The 14675-nt window shown below is 44.5% G+C and overlaps 1 protein-coding gene across 1 annotated transcript; it reads right to left on the bottom strand.

Annotated features, from left to right (window-relative positions):
- Window positions 1-362: 362 nt before the first annotated feature.
- EI24 (EI24 autophagy associated transmembrane protein) lies at window positions 363-14465 on the bottom strand. The gene is made up of 11 exons (XM_032868847.1): window positions 14295-14465; window positions 11874-11986; window positions 8098-8243; window positions 7600-7660; window positions 6836-6902; window positions 6200-6324; window positions 5762-5881; window positions 5293-5404; window positions 4502-4613; window positions 3809-3883; window positions 363-1499 (listed from the first exon to the last, which is right to left on the bottom strand). The coding sequence occupies exons 2-11, from the start codon at window positions 11913-11915 to the stop codon at window positions 1337-1339; spliced, it is 1023 nt and encodes a 340-aa protein (XP_032724738.1). The 5' UTR covers window positions 11916-11986; window positions 14295-14465; the 3' UTR covers window positions 363-1336.
- Window positions 14466-14675: the final 210 nt, after the last annotated feature.

The following is a 14675-nucleotide window of genomic DNA, read 5'->3' as shown; positions in this document are numbered from 1 at the left end:
TAAAGTGAAACCAGCTTAGTTGGTACAAATGCAAATTTTCAGGCAGCTAAGATGTGGGTTTCTGTTAACCATATGTCTAATCTCTTCCCTCATGCAAATGTTCAGTACACTGAAACCTGAAAGATCTCTCTCCCTTTGTGAATACACAAGGGACATACATATGGACTTTAAAACAATTCCCAATTCTATTATAAGAAATAAACATGATTATAATCAAATAATCCATACTTCCTCAGGGAACATTTTTCAGGACTAATCTCTCAAAAATACAATCAAATTGTCCAAGCCAAAGTCGTGTGTTCCACTTAACCTTTTTAACATCTCACGGGGTGCTGATTTTTGAAAATTCAACCATTACACGCTTGTCGGAAACCAGCTCACATTTAATTGTGACATTTTAAAATTGGACAAGTGTTTTGACATCGCCCCCCCCCATATTTAGTCTTTTTAAAGTGACAGGAAAACAACCAATTGCAGGCTTAATGGGTTTAATAAGTTTACCCCTTCAGTTCCTATTTGCAGCACCCAATACTCCTTTGAAATACCAGACAGACCCGGCAGTGGCCAGCAGTACACTTCCGACCTTCAGAGTTCCAAGTTCGGGTTCTCTGAGCACGCGGGTGTTGCAGTGGCACTTGTCCAGAACTGGTACCTCCCTTTAGCTGGGGAACTTTAAATGTACCAGTGAAAAAAGCTTTTTCCCCTTCAAGGGGAAGAAAGAAAATCACTCCTCAAAACCCAGCAGATCTGGCTGTGAGGTCTTTCCTCCTGTCCCATCTCTTCAGGCTTGTTTTTTTGCAGTGGAGCAAGAGAGACCAAAATCTAACCTGAGTTACAAGAAACAACAGACAGTGATGGCTATAAAGGGAGTGATCGGGAGCAAATGAGATACTCCTTTACCTCCCACATCCAATATATGTGCTTCACAGAAAAACAAAAAACAAAAACAGGTCCACAAAATACAACAGCTAGGATTACAAAATCCATTCATCCGAGGGTGGCGGAAGGCAGGATGGGGGGCTGAAGGGTCAATGGCACAGGGACAAAAATAGTATTCCAATCAGTCCAGGCACGGGGGCTGGCAAGTGCTAGAAAAGAGCTACAGAAAAACCTGTGGTCCGTTCAGACTCACCGGTGTTAAAAATCCACACACTGGTGTCAGGAAGATTCTGCCTTAAGCGCACCAGACAAAAATCCCAATTCCTCAGAGAGAAGGGAATACGCAGAGGGCCCTTGGCAGAACGGGTCCTGCCTTCCCTGGTAGAGGAAGGGACAAGGAAAAGAGCTCCTACGGCCTCCTTCCAATCCCACCCATCCCCTCTGGATGGCAGGCGACTCAGTGGCCTGCAGCAGCCTTCAGTTTGGCAGGAGATGGATGTGGTGAAGGGAATTTCTCTGCAGACGTTGAGCTACTCAGTGCGGACTGCAGGTAGACCGTCTTGTGGAAAAGTCTGTTGCTTAAGAAAACCACCAAGGAGAAGAGGCGCAGCTGGAAAAGGCTGAAAGGCAAGAGACCCGACTTGTTAGATCCCCAGTTGATCAAATCTAATGTTTTAATTACTTGACAACGTACTTGACTACATTAAACTTAAAATGACATTGGGGAAAACGAGACAACTGAAATTTGATCAAGGACGCACCATACGGATATTAAACACATGGGTTAACAGGCAGCCGCTAAAAAAGGCGCTGGGTCGGGCTGCTGTTATGAGCGCAATGGAATCACTATTTGAAGTATGAAGGCTCAGAGGAAATGAAGTTACATTAACACTGATTCTGATTGGAGAGGTACTTTATTTTTTAATTAACATATAATGTATTATTTGTTTCAGGGGTACATGTCTGTGATTCATCAGTCTTACATAATTCACAGCACTCACCATAGCACATACCCTCCCCAATGTCCACCACCCAAGCCACCCTATCCCTCCCATCCCCCTCCCCTCCAGCAACCCTCAGTCTTTTTCCTGAGATTAAGAGTCCCTTATGGTTTGTATCCCTCTCTGGTTTAATCTTTCATTTCTTCCTCTCTTCCCCTATGATCCTCTGTCTTGTTTCTCAAATTCCTCGGATCAGTGAAATCATATTATAACCGTCTTTCTGACTTAGTTATTTCACTTAGCCTAATATCCTCTAGTTCCATCCATGTCACCGCAAATGGCAAGATTTCATTTTTGATGGCTGAATATTCCAGTGTGTGTGTTTATGTGTATACACACACATATATATATATACACACACACATATATACATACATATACACCACATCCTCTTTATCCATTCATCTGTTGATGGATTATCTAGGCTCTTTCGATTGTGGACATTGCTGCTATAAACATTGGGGTGCACATGTCCCTTTAGATCACTACATTTGTATCTTTGGGGTAAATACCCAGTAATGCAATTGCTGGGCCACAGGGTAGCTCTCTTTTCAACTTTTTGAGGAACCTCCATACTGTTTTCCAGAGTGGCTGCACCAGCTTGCATTCCCACCTGGAGAAATACTTTTCTATGGCTGTTTATAAACCTCAAGCTATGTCTGAAGATATCATATACTACATGTGCTTAGTTTTCAAGAGTTTCAAGGGAAAGCCAGTTACACCAGAGACTGCCATTACACTAAGCGTTGCTGGGTAGCAAGAGCAAGCCAACACCCAAAACAGATCTGAAATGTCTAATACATGTTTCCTCACTGACTTGACCAAAATTGATCAAAGATTAAACTTTTTTTAAAATGGCAAAGCTTTAGAAGTGCTATTACTATTGCTGAAGATTCATTTTTTACAATTTTTTATTGTTTCTAGAGAGAGAGCATGTATACACAAAGGAACAAATGCTCGAGTGGCGGGGGAAGGTCAGAGGAAAAGGGAGAGGGAATCTCAAGAAGGCTCTGTGTTCAGCATGAGGCTGGATCTCACGACACTGAGATCATGATCTGAACCAAAATCAAAAGTCAGACACTCACCTGGCTGTGCCATCCAAGCACCCCACTCAAGATTTATTTTAAGGGGCACCTGGGTGGCTCAGTGGGTTAAAGCCTCTGCCTTCGGCTCAGGTCATAATCTCAGGGTCCTGGGGTCGAGCCCATCGGGCTCTCCACTCAGCAGGGAGCCTGCTTCCTCCCCTCTCTCTCTGCCTGCCTCTCTGCCGACTTGTGATCTCTCCCTGTCTCTCTGTCAAATAAAGAAATAAAATCTTTAAGAAAAAAAAAAAAAAACCAACTTTGTTTTGGGGCATGTGGGTGGCCCAGCTGGTTAAGCGTCTGCCTTTGGCTCAGGTCATGATCTCAGGGTCCTGGGATCAAGTCGCATATCGGGCTCCCTGCTCAGAAGGGAATCTGCTTCTCCCTCTCCCTTTGCCTCTTCCCCCCAGGCTCATGCTCTTGCTCAAATAAATTTTAAGAAATACTTTGTTAAAAAAAAAAAAAAGAAGAAATACTTTGTTTTACTATCAGTATCAATAAACTCATGCAGCCAGATCACATGATCTACTATGAAGAGTTGGCCATTCTTATAAAAATGGGTCTCACTAGGAGTGTTTACAGTGCCTTATCTTCAGTGAATTGTTGAATTTTAATAATATATATAACAGCATCATTTTTTAAAATGTATGTGCATATATGCCTGGGAAAAATTAGGGAATATATTCCAAGTGTTTTTCTCTCATCATTGTGTATATTAACTCTTTCCTACAATGTAAAAGATTTTTTTTTTTTTTAAGTCTCATTCCTGTAATAGTGAGATTATAACCATGATCCTTTACACAGAGACAGCTTACTACACTTTAGCTGATACTGGCTAGTACTTACTATGCTTTGCCAGGGGTCTTTGCTTCATTGGCGCTGATAATGAATAGAGGAAATAGGATAGAGAAGAGGCAGCCACTGTAAACAGAAGAGAAATAATCACCTTCACGACAGCCATGACTTTGGAAAAGAGATTAGAAACCCAGAGTTCCCTTGCCTCCAGAGCTAACATCATGGCTTGATGAAACCGTCATCTATCAAACACATCTTCAAAAAAATGTTTTCCTAAGCACTGGCTATGGTAAACACTGCCCTGGGAGGCAACATAAAAGAATAAGGCATTTAGGGGGCACCTGGGTGGCTCAGTGGGTTAATTAAGCCTTTACCTTCGGCTCAGATCATTATCTCAGGGTCCTGGGATCAAGCCCCACATTGGGCTCTCTGTTCAGCAGGGAACCTGCTTCCCCCCACACCCGCCTGCCTCTCTGCCTGCTTGTGATCTCTGTCAAATAAATAAATAAAATCTTTTTAAAAAATCATTAAAAAAAAAAAGAATACAGCATTTAGGATTATGCAGACTAGATTTTAATGCTAACTGACAAATGTCTTGACTATCTGTCAAGGAGAAAAAGGTCTACACACCTCCTAATGGCCAAATAAGAACAGAAAATGCCTACCGTAAAACCAGGCATACAGAAGATGCTGTCTACACTGAGTATTTTACTAGTCTCCATCAAGTCCCTCTCACCAAACTACCTGATAATGTATGAGGACTGCATTGCTGTGAGGAAAGCCAAGGGCAAGCCAAATCCAAAGTAGTAAGGCCAATTCCTTTCTATGTTTGACAACCGCTGGTGCATTTCAATTCCTAAAACAAGACAGCCAATAAAATTAATAAGATTGCTTATTCCTCTTATCAAATGACTAAACACAGTAGACAAATTATTTGAGGTTTGAGTTTTAGGTACACGTCTGTCATTTGGAACAGTTAAACATGTAAACTGGAATTGTCCAAATACGATCTAAGGCTTCTGTGAGAAGTTTTTCAATTCAATAATCACAATTTCAAACCTGCTAAGAATTATGAATTACAACAGCATGCTCTGTCATGATCAGTCTCAAACAAATCAAGGTATCAAATAAAAAGTCAGCCATTCTCTAGAAATCAATTAACCGCTTCCAACCATAGATACCTGTACAAAGATGCCAAGGTCTTTAAAATATCCCCCAGAGAATATGAAAGCACTGACACCAAATTAATTTCTCAAATTTAGGAAAATGTGTGCTCCTTTATGCCACTATATGACTCGGTTAGAGCTACATCACATTAAGCATCATGAAGGTAATGTTACGTTGCCGTATTCCCCCAGAATCAAAGTTACGGGTTAAACCCCCTAAGCCAAGTGTAAATTCCCTCTTGCCAAAGAGGCTACTTCCTTCCAAAGATGGTTTACCAAGGGCCTAAATATTGGAACAGTTCATGAAGTCTGCCTGGCAGCATTTCTAAACTAGACCTCCTACTTCTGAGTTTCTTTACACGGACTCACCTTTATTGAACCAACGATATTCAAAGCAGTACAGTGAGTAGAGGAGGGACATATGCAGAAGACTAACCAGCTGACCAACAAGGTGGATAGGAAAGAGACTCACAAACATCCCCTAAAGAACAAATATGGAAAATCTTAATCCCACAGCTTCAGAGACTGAACACTCTCCACCCGCCACTGTGAGTCATCCCCCCACCTGTATAAACAGCCTCACAGATGCGCCTCAAGTTTCTCAACAGCGGGAGAGTGGAGAATGCCCGTGGGCAGGGAAGAGGAGGTAAATTTATATTGCTTATTATTTCACGATTTTTAAATTTTCTAGTTGTTTCTGTGAAAAAGTGATTTAAAAATCATTATCTCCCATCAAGCTTATGTGCCCCAGCATATAGGCAATACCCCAGCTTTGTGGCGCTCCCTTTAGTGAACCGTTTTTCAAAACTTGCCCATGTACCCAGAAGGCCAGTCTCACCTGGATGAGGAAAAGAGCCTGCAGCAAGAGGTTGAAGAGCATGTCAGCAATTATTTTGCTGACACTAGGGAATGGGTGAGGCTTCCTCCCTGACACCTCAAAGGCCAGGTCAGCTATGTCCTGTAACAGAGAAAGCAGCTCACCAAAACAAGAATAAGATGGCTTCGCCCCCCCATCCCCAAAGCTAAGGCCACTGGTTTACCATGAGATCTGCCAGGTGACAAAAGCTCCTGGACATCTGGTAATGAGAGGCTTTTGTGACCTGAGACCTAATTCCATTATACAAGAGCACAAAGATCAGCAGCGAGAAAGGTTCAGGCTATGAAAGTACTCCATGCACGGCCACTAACCACAAGCTAAAACCTGCCACCCATCAACCCACCACCCATCAACCCCATCATGCTGCAGGACCCAGACTCCATTCCACCATGGACCTACTTGAAACCAAATGGCATTTACAACTTTGCTAAGCACAAACAGAGGGAGCACCCAGAGGGCACTGAAAATGGACGTAAGGAAGAATTCCAGCCACGACCAAACATCTCCATGTAGTGATGGATCACCTGAAAAAAGGGGAAAAGAGTTGTCAGTTTAACTGAAGAAATGAAAAACAAAAAAGACCAAATATGGAACCCCTAGGTGGTGACTCTCCTCCCTCACCCCCCAGCTATGTTTCTTGCCAGTGCATCAGCATACCGACTTCAGGTAGTTTTCCTTTTCGGACACACACCAGTCTTCAGCCGCAGCTCGAAGTCAGAGGAGCCATCTGTGCTGCTTACCGGTGGTGACCGAGATGTCACAGTGCTCCAACAGCACAGGCTATGCAGGAAACTACCTGGGTTTCAATCCCAGCTCTGCCACTTACTAATGGTTTAACCTCAATAACTAATTTCTATTTCCTCATCCATAAAAAAGCTCTCTGTAACAGTACCCACTCAAAGGGTTGTTGAGAGGCTTGAGCTAAAAACATCTAAAGCTCCTGGTACACAGAAGGGTTCAATAAACTGAGAGAGACAGGGATATACCTCCCACCCCCAGCCCAGGCAGATGGCACGCAGCAATGCCTATACTTACCAATAATTTGGGCTGTCACCGACTGTAGTACAGGAATAAACACTCGATAGAACAAGAGGAGACTTAACTAAAGGAAAGAAGTAATCAAGTAAACATTAAAAGCTCTTCCTTAAAACAAGAGCTCCAAGTTTCAGTGTCATTACTTTCCAGACAGAGGTACCTATCTATCTTATCTATTTATTTATTTGAGAACAAGAGACAGAGAGAGGGAACACTAGTTGGGGGGGGGAGTGGGAGAGAGAGAAACAGGCTTCCCACCGAGCAGGGAGGCCAATGAGGGGCTCGATCCCAGGATCCTGGGATCATGACCTGAGCCGAAGGCAGATGTCTAACAGCTGAGCCACCCTAAAAATAAAGGTGTAGAGGGGCCTAGGTGGCTCAGTCAGTTAAGTGTCTGACTCTTGATTTCGGCTTAGGTTATGATTTCAGGGTCATGGGATCAAACCTGCGTTGGGCTCCACAATGGGCATGGAGCCTATTTTGAGATTCTCTCTCCCTTTCTCTCTGCCCCACACTTGTGTTCTCTCTCAAAAAGTAAAATAAATTAAAACATGCATATTTAGGGTTATCCCTGACATTTACATACAAGTGTTCTTTGTGTGGGAATAAAATCACCGCTGAGGCAAAGACTCCTCAGTTATGGTCTTAAGCATGTATCACCATATGAAAGCTAGTTGTCTCGGTTTCAAGTTAGGGGTTGAGAACTATTAATAATAGCAACAATCTGAAGATAAGGCACCTGGCATTTAAGGAAAACAACTTACCCAGAATACTCCACCATTCCAAGCACAGCACTGGAAAATTCTACTAACAATACGTGGCTCACTGGAAAAGATCACATGTATTCAGCTCATAAGGTACACAGGCTGTTCCATAACCTCAGTCACTCCCCACCTTAGACATTTTGTTGATTACCGTTATTCTCCGAGCACCTGTTATTCTTCCAATGTTCTCTTAGTCTCAATGAGAAAAGGCTAAAAATTCTAGAGAAGCAGACTTTTTTTGTGGTTCTTGATTCACCATTCTGTCTTTTTAAAATGCCATGACATTGAGCAAGCATGATTGCTAGACTCTAGTTTAACTCAATGGGGGGGGGGGGGAGTCTCCTGTAACAATTTTTTGGGAAAAAAACATAAAAAGCAAATAATGGGGTACTGAAACTCCAAGTGACTATACAGGGTCCTAATTCTATACTAAGGACTAGTCACTTCCTGAAGTCCCTCCCCCTCGGACATTTTCCAATATCAGCCCCCACTCCTTACCTCTCTTGCTTCCTTTCTATACTTTGGGCTCTCCTCTGTGCCAGGACACTGCTTGCCCTTCTTCGACGCTGCTCCTCTCTCTTTTGCTGAATCCGAGCATCTAGCTTTGAGATGGTACAAATTCCCCAGATGGAGTCTTTGATTCCCTATAGACAAGGGTATTATTTTTTCTTTCAAACATTTTATTATTTGAGAGAGAGAGAGAGCCAGAGAGAAAGGGAATACAAGCAGGGGGAGTGTGAGAGAGAAGCAGGCTCCCCGCTGAGCAGGGAGCCTGATGTGGGGCTCAATCTCAGGACCCTGGGATCTTGATCTGAGCCAAAGGCAGATGGTTAAAGACTGAGCCACTCAAGTGCCCAAGGGTATTATTTTAAAAAGGAAGGATTATGGATCAGAGAAGATTTTCCTAAGTTACATATATTAAAGTGAAATAACCGTGGAAACCCCTGAACTTATTTTTGCCACGTGGCTTAAGGGAGCCCTGATAGTTTGATGTAATTCAAAATTTACAGCAGTTCTAAGAATAGAACTTCCAAATATCCTTTCTCCAGATTTACCAAGTAATAATAAATGTGGCAAATTAATTTATTTACATACATACACACACACACACATTTTCCCCATATGAGAAGGTGTATTTTTTTTTTTAAAGATTTTATTTATTTGACAGAGAGATATCACAAACAAGGGCAGTGGCAGAGGGAGAAACAGGCTCCCAGATGAACAGGGACCCCAATGAGGGGCTCGACCCCAGGACCCTGGGATCATGACCTGAGCCGAAGGCAGATGCTTAACCAACTGAGCCATCCAGGCACCTCCAGAATGTGTATTCCTAGAGGGATATTCTTTTCTATAACCACAAGTTATTGATTCCAGAAATTTAATACTGAAATACTTTAATCCCCAGGCAATATTCCAGTTTCTCCATTTGACCCGACAATGCCCTCTATAGCATGTTTACTCTGCATATGTCAGAAATCAGTTCAGAATCACATGCCACATTTACTGTCATATCTCCTTAGCCTCCTTTAATTAGACACATCTCTTCAGCCTATCTTTCTTCTTCAAGTATAGAGGCTAGTTATTTCATGGTTCCCTCAATTTCCATTTTCTCATGATTAGACCCAGGCTACCCCATTTTTGGCAGGAGTATCACAGACGGGCTGAGGTGTCCTCCTAAATATTAGATGCAGAGAAAGGCATCTGTCTGCCTTTGTTGGCGATGTTACTGTACATACACAGTCAAGGTGCTATCCAGCTTCCCCACTGTATGTTTGCAAATTTCTCCTCTTGCAACTAGTAGGCCCTCTGTGGCAGACACCGCTGCAACCAGGCAAATATCCTGCTCGTTTAAGTTTCTCTCTCTGAGATTCAGTACCCATTTACAATTCTTGCCCAGACCAAGCCTCAATAACATGGGCACAAAACAGTGGTTTTTGAATCCCTCCACACTCAACACTATCAAAAGTCTGGTTACTGCCTTCCGCTATACTCTTTCCGTATTAATTAAATACCTCTAGTGTGCCCTATACCCTGTACTAAACTCCAAGGATACAAGGACAAATTAAATACTGGTTTCTATAAAGGACCAGGGGCTGGACCACAATTGGGGAAAGACAAAGAAATCATCATTGTAAGATGTAAACAGCTGGAGGATGAGAGCATGCCACGTAAGAAAGAAACAACATGGTAGTAGTGCTGGAGGAAAGAATGTCCTTAAAGACTTGGGGCGCCTGGGTGGCTCAGTCGTTAAGCATCTGCCTTCGGCTTGCGTCGTGATCCCAGGGTCCTGGGATCGAGCCCCACATCAGGCTCTCTGCTCAGCGGGGAGCCTGCTTCCTCCTCTCTCTCTGCCTGCCCCTCTGCCTCCTTGTGATCTCTGTCAAATAAATAAATAAAATTAAAAAAAAAAAAAAGACTCTATGGAGAGAGAGAGGGTTAAGTCTATAAAGACAGTGACAGAGGCACTTCCCCGCCAGTGGAAAAGTTAGTGCTACAAACCCCAGAACTGCCTATCGCCCAGTTCCAAAAACTACTTTCATCCATCCCTCCATTCACATATTAGGCATCCTCAACGAGCTAGATACCGGTCATACGAAAATGCTCAAGGAACGTGTAACCGACCAGGAAAAGTATACAACCAAACAACAACAACAAAAATAGTTTAAAGTATGTGCCACAACAGATTTATGTCCAAAGTAGACCGGTAGCACTGGGATATTCAGTCTCAAAGAGAGTAGGTGGGAAAAAGACATTCTGGATGCGAAGGCCAATCTGGACTCAAGAATGGCATTTTTACCTATTACCAGCTACTACAAATTTTGAAGCTAACCGCCAGGATACAGGAAAATGAGAATGGGCCAAGTGGGGACAAACCAACTACTGCCAGCAGAAATTGGCACAGTGCGCACCTGATCTTTTTAGCTACAAGCAGAGTTTTGTTTTGCTTTGAACTTCTAAATCTTCCACAAATTGTTTAAACATTTAAGAGAATGAAGGTCAAATGGCTGAGGGCCTTACATGTGCTAGGACGATGACAGGATCCCCACCTCTAAGATGCTTACAGTCTACCAGGACAGACGAACATTAACAGCACATTGTAGAACTGATCCAGGGTTGAAATTTTGTAGCATCAGAATGGCAAGATGAGATAAAGGTATTGAAAGTATATCTCGGGGCAGCTGGGTGGCTCAGCTGGTTAAGCATCTGTCTTTGGCTCAGGTCATGATGCCGGGATCCTGGGATCAAGCCCCCACATCAGGCTCCCTGCTCAACAGAGGGGGTCTGGTTCTCCCTCTGCCCCTCCCCCGCTCTTATTCCCTCTCTGTCTCTCAAATAAGTAAAAATCTTAAAAAATAAAACAAAGGGGCGTCTGGGTGGCTCAGTGGATTAAAGCCTCTGCCTTCAGCTCAGGTCATGATCCCAGGGTTCTAGGATCGAGCCCCACATCGGGCTCTCTGCTTAGTGGGGAGCCCGCTTCCCCCCACCCTGCCTGCCTCTGCCTACTTGTGATCTCTGTCAAATAAATAAAATCTTTAAAAAAAAAATTTAAATAAAATAAAATAAAAAAGTAGATCTCATTGCACGAAGTGTTTTTGACCCTTCTAAGATACTCCTTCAATTCCCCCTCTTTTATTTGAAAGTAATAAACTTTCGAGCATTCCCATTGAGGAGGGATCCCCCTGCTCCCAGGATACCGCTACAGAAGCTACAACTAGGCCATAAGCCTCAGACACCCACTATGATGGAATTTTCTGCTATTGGTTAATTTGGGTTACTAAGTCCTAAATAGATCTTTATGGGACATTTTCCTAGTGCATCGTCATTTGCACCGCGTAGAATGGAGGGAAAGTAGGTTCTGTAATGTAAACAGGAGTAAAGTAGTTCAGGTAATAGCAGCCTATCAATGTTCACGGATTAATTTTGATTACTGGACCACGGTTACATAAAATAATGCTGGTGAAGGATATAGGGGAACTCTTTTGAACTATTCTGCAACTTTTCTGTAAGTCTCCAATTATTCCAAAATAGAAAGCATTTTGAAAAAAGGCTCTGGAGTCAAACTAACCAAGGTTCGGATACAGAGACACTCACTAGATAGCTTTCCCAAGCCTCTGGAAGACGCAAGATGATCTCCTGAGTAGTGTGGATAAGAATGAAAACCTGTAGGTGAGGGACCCAACAAATATAACAAAAATTCCCCCCAAAAACCTAAAGGATTTCCTAGTCAGTTCCTGAAACAAAAAGATCAAGAGATGATACATTGAGGTACTCACCCTGGCAAGGTCCTGGAGAAAGGTTTTGACACTGTCAGCCATCTCTTCACCACCCCAACTACCAGCTACACAGAGGAGAGAGAAGCATCTCAGAATCTTTCATCATGAAGGACCTGGAAACAGATGGAGCATAATGGGGCAACAAATAGGAATCTCACAGGTAAGTTACTTCATGTACATGTCTACATAAGGACCTTTTCCACATACTTACATCTCTACGGGGAGTACAGATTTGGGCACTTCCACAGATACTAACCCAGGGAACTAAGTGAAGGTATAGCTATAACTGCTGAAACCTGAAAGCAATACAATTTTTAAGTCACTTCCCACCCTTTCATTTACGTGGGGGTAAATGTGCTCTTGAACCAGGAGTCTGCTCTCTGGGCCTGATGTCCCTAACTATCCCTCCTACACATTCCAAATATTTGAGGATTTGGAAATGAGTGATAATTACATTTCAGTATCCTCATAAGCGGTAGTTATACTTGATGTAGAACCTCAAACGCCTGAATGAAAATATAAGAGCAAGACAAAAGTTCTGGCAAAAATTACTAAATATGCACTTGACACACAGGGCCTCTGGCACACAAGTAAGCTTAAGGTACAATGTGAAACCACCCCACCTAGACTATCAGATAGGCCTCCCCATGTTTTCCAACTTTAAATATATACATATACATATATATATATGTATATGTATACAGGATTTTAATAAGCATACAAAAACATTGGAATATAAACTAGGTCCAAAAAGTTTGTGTATAAACATTCCTTAAAACACTACAGCTTTCTCATTCAAGTAATTCTCAGGTAAACAAAAAACCCAGCTCCAAAAATTATGACAGAGTTTCACAAGCATCTTGTATAAAACTCCCAATTTCAAAACATAAGCACCTTTTCCCTCACACATTTAACCACTTCAAACTGTACCTTGACCCAACTGGACTACTGCCACCCAGAACCAGAAGAGCAGGGACTAAAGCAGTAGGAAAGCAACTTGTATAATACTGTATGTACCATCTGCTCCTAAGGTCAAAACCCATTACTTCAGATACATAAGTTTCTAGGGTTCAGAAAATTCTGTGAATACTCCCACTTAAAAACACCTCAGGGTGACAGGGTAACTCACTATCAGGTGACTAGTAACTCAATACACCATACTAGTTTCTGAAGATTATCATGGATTCACTCTTAACCAGCTACTGCCTCCTCTGTAAATTAAGGATATTAAAATTCTTCCCAGGTCTTCTAAATAGAAGGTGTTATAACTGAAAAACAGTAACTTCTATATAAACCCAATCCCACTAAAGACTGAGCTAGCCTGGGAGCTGGAGGAAGCCAATCACTCGGTCTGGATTTCTCACAGGACCCTGACAAGTTGCTTTGCAGCTCTAGTCCAGAACATCTGTGTTATCTGAACCGTGGCCACTAACACCTGGCTTCCCAACATACAAGGGACAGGTTACCTACTGACCTAAAGTGGATGTCTAAGGACAAGTCACTTCAATTCTACACAGAGACCCTAGCAGCTTTCCTTCACGGATACATGGTGAATTGCCAGGTTTGAAAAAGAGCTGAGGCACGGGGAAAAATAGGACTTGCCACCATTTAAGACCACACAGGGGGAGTGGAAGGAAATAAGATGCATCTGGTTCTCAGCACTTTACAGATGGAAGAACTGAGTCTCCTAAGTTAAATGCTTGCCCAAGATGACAGCAAATGAATGGCTACTGCGAACTTCAAAAACCCTGGTGTTCTAACCCTCAGTCGGGACTACTTCTTACTCAAGCTTTGCAATGAGTTTGTTTAACCCGAGCACCCCATGGACAACTTCTCTTGAACCTGGAAATACAGGTGGCCTTTAGGTCCCTAATAGTCATCAGAACTCGTGAAGAATCTTCTGAGGCACAATCCTGTCCTTTCATTTCTAAGCCACCCAACCCAAGTCCGGAAAGCAGGAAGCTGTTCTAACCCACACCAGGTGCAGAAAGGCTGAGCATCCTCGCTTCTCTCGAGGGTTTCACGGGCTGCTTCTAGTCCACGGGTCAGCTGGCACCCGTCTCCGCCGTAGCTCCTTGCCAATTTCAACGGGAAACAGAGTCTCCCCTCGCAACCCAGCCGTGCACGAGGTACTGAGCACGCTCACCTCCGGTCACACGCAGAGCTAAACACAGACGCACCGCACCTGGGGCAGCGTCTCGCGTGGGGCTGCGGGCTGCGTCCCGCCGCCTGGCCTGGCCCGGATCGGGCCAGAACCATCCTGCTAGGGGTCCCCTCCCGAGGACCCTGCCGAGAACCACGCACCCCCGCGCTCGGGCCCTCCCTTCCCTCGCACGCCCTCGCCGCCCCTGCCTCGCAGGGCCCCAGCCGCGCGCCGGCTGCGCTGCGCCAGTGGCCTTGGTTCGGCCAGCCTGTACCTACCCGGCCGCTCCGCCGCCGCGGCTCCGGCCCGACCGGCCTCCTCGCCCACCCGGACCCACTGGGCTCCCCTTGGACCCTCCGCGCCCGGCCGCCAGCTCCCGCCCGGGCGCTCCCAGGGCCGGGGCCGCTGCGCCCGCACTGGGCATGCCCGGGCCGCACGGGGCCGCTGGGAAGTCGGGCGGGCGCCGAGCCGAGAGGAGCCGAACCGAGGCGCGCCGCGCAGCCCTGGGTGGGGCGGAGGGGGCGGGATCGCAGCGGCGGAGGGGGCGGGGCCAGGAGGGGCGGCGGAGCCTGGGAAATGCAGTCTGTGCTCCGACCCCGCCCTTCCCACGCCGCGTCCAAAGACGTCCAGGACCGCCCCACGCGCTTCCCGGACCGCCT

This window comes from Lontra canadensis, unplaced genomic scaffold (assembly GCF_010015895.1).
Source record: "Lontra canadensis isolate GAN:19392208 unplaced genomic scaffold, GSC_riverotter_1.0 scaffold36, whole genome shotgun sequence".
Classification (NCBI taxonomy): domain Eukaryota; kingdom Metazoa; phylum Chordata; class Mammalia; order Carnivora; family Mustelidae; genus Lontra; species Lontra canadensis.
Note: the sequence above shows the minus strand (reverse complement) of the source record. Positions and strands in the feature narration are given on the sequence as shown.

Bases quoted from the DNA above. Each gene is read 5' to 3' on its own strand.
- EI24 (XM_032868847.1), bottom strand. From the start codon at position 11,915: ATGGCTGACAGTGTCAAAACCTTTCTCCAGGACCTTGCCAGG. The intron at 7,661-8,097 runs GTAAGGAGTGGG...GATCTTTTCCAG, and splicing joins ATAGAAAGGAAGCAAGAGAG to TGAGCCACGTATTGTTAGTA. The intron at 4,614-5,292 runs GTGAGTCCGTGT...GTCTTGTTTTAG, and splicing joins ATATCGTTGGTTCAATAAAG to GAATTGAAATGCACCAGCGG.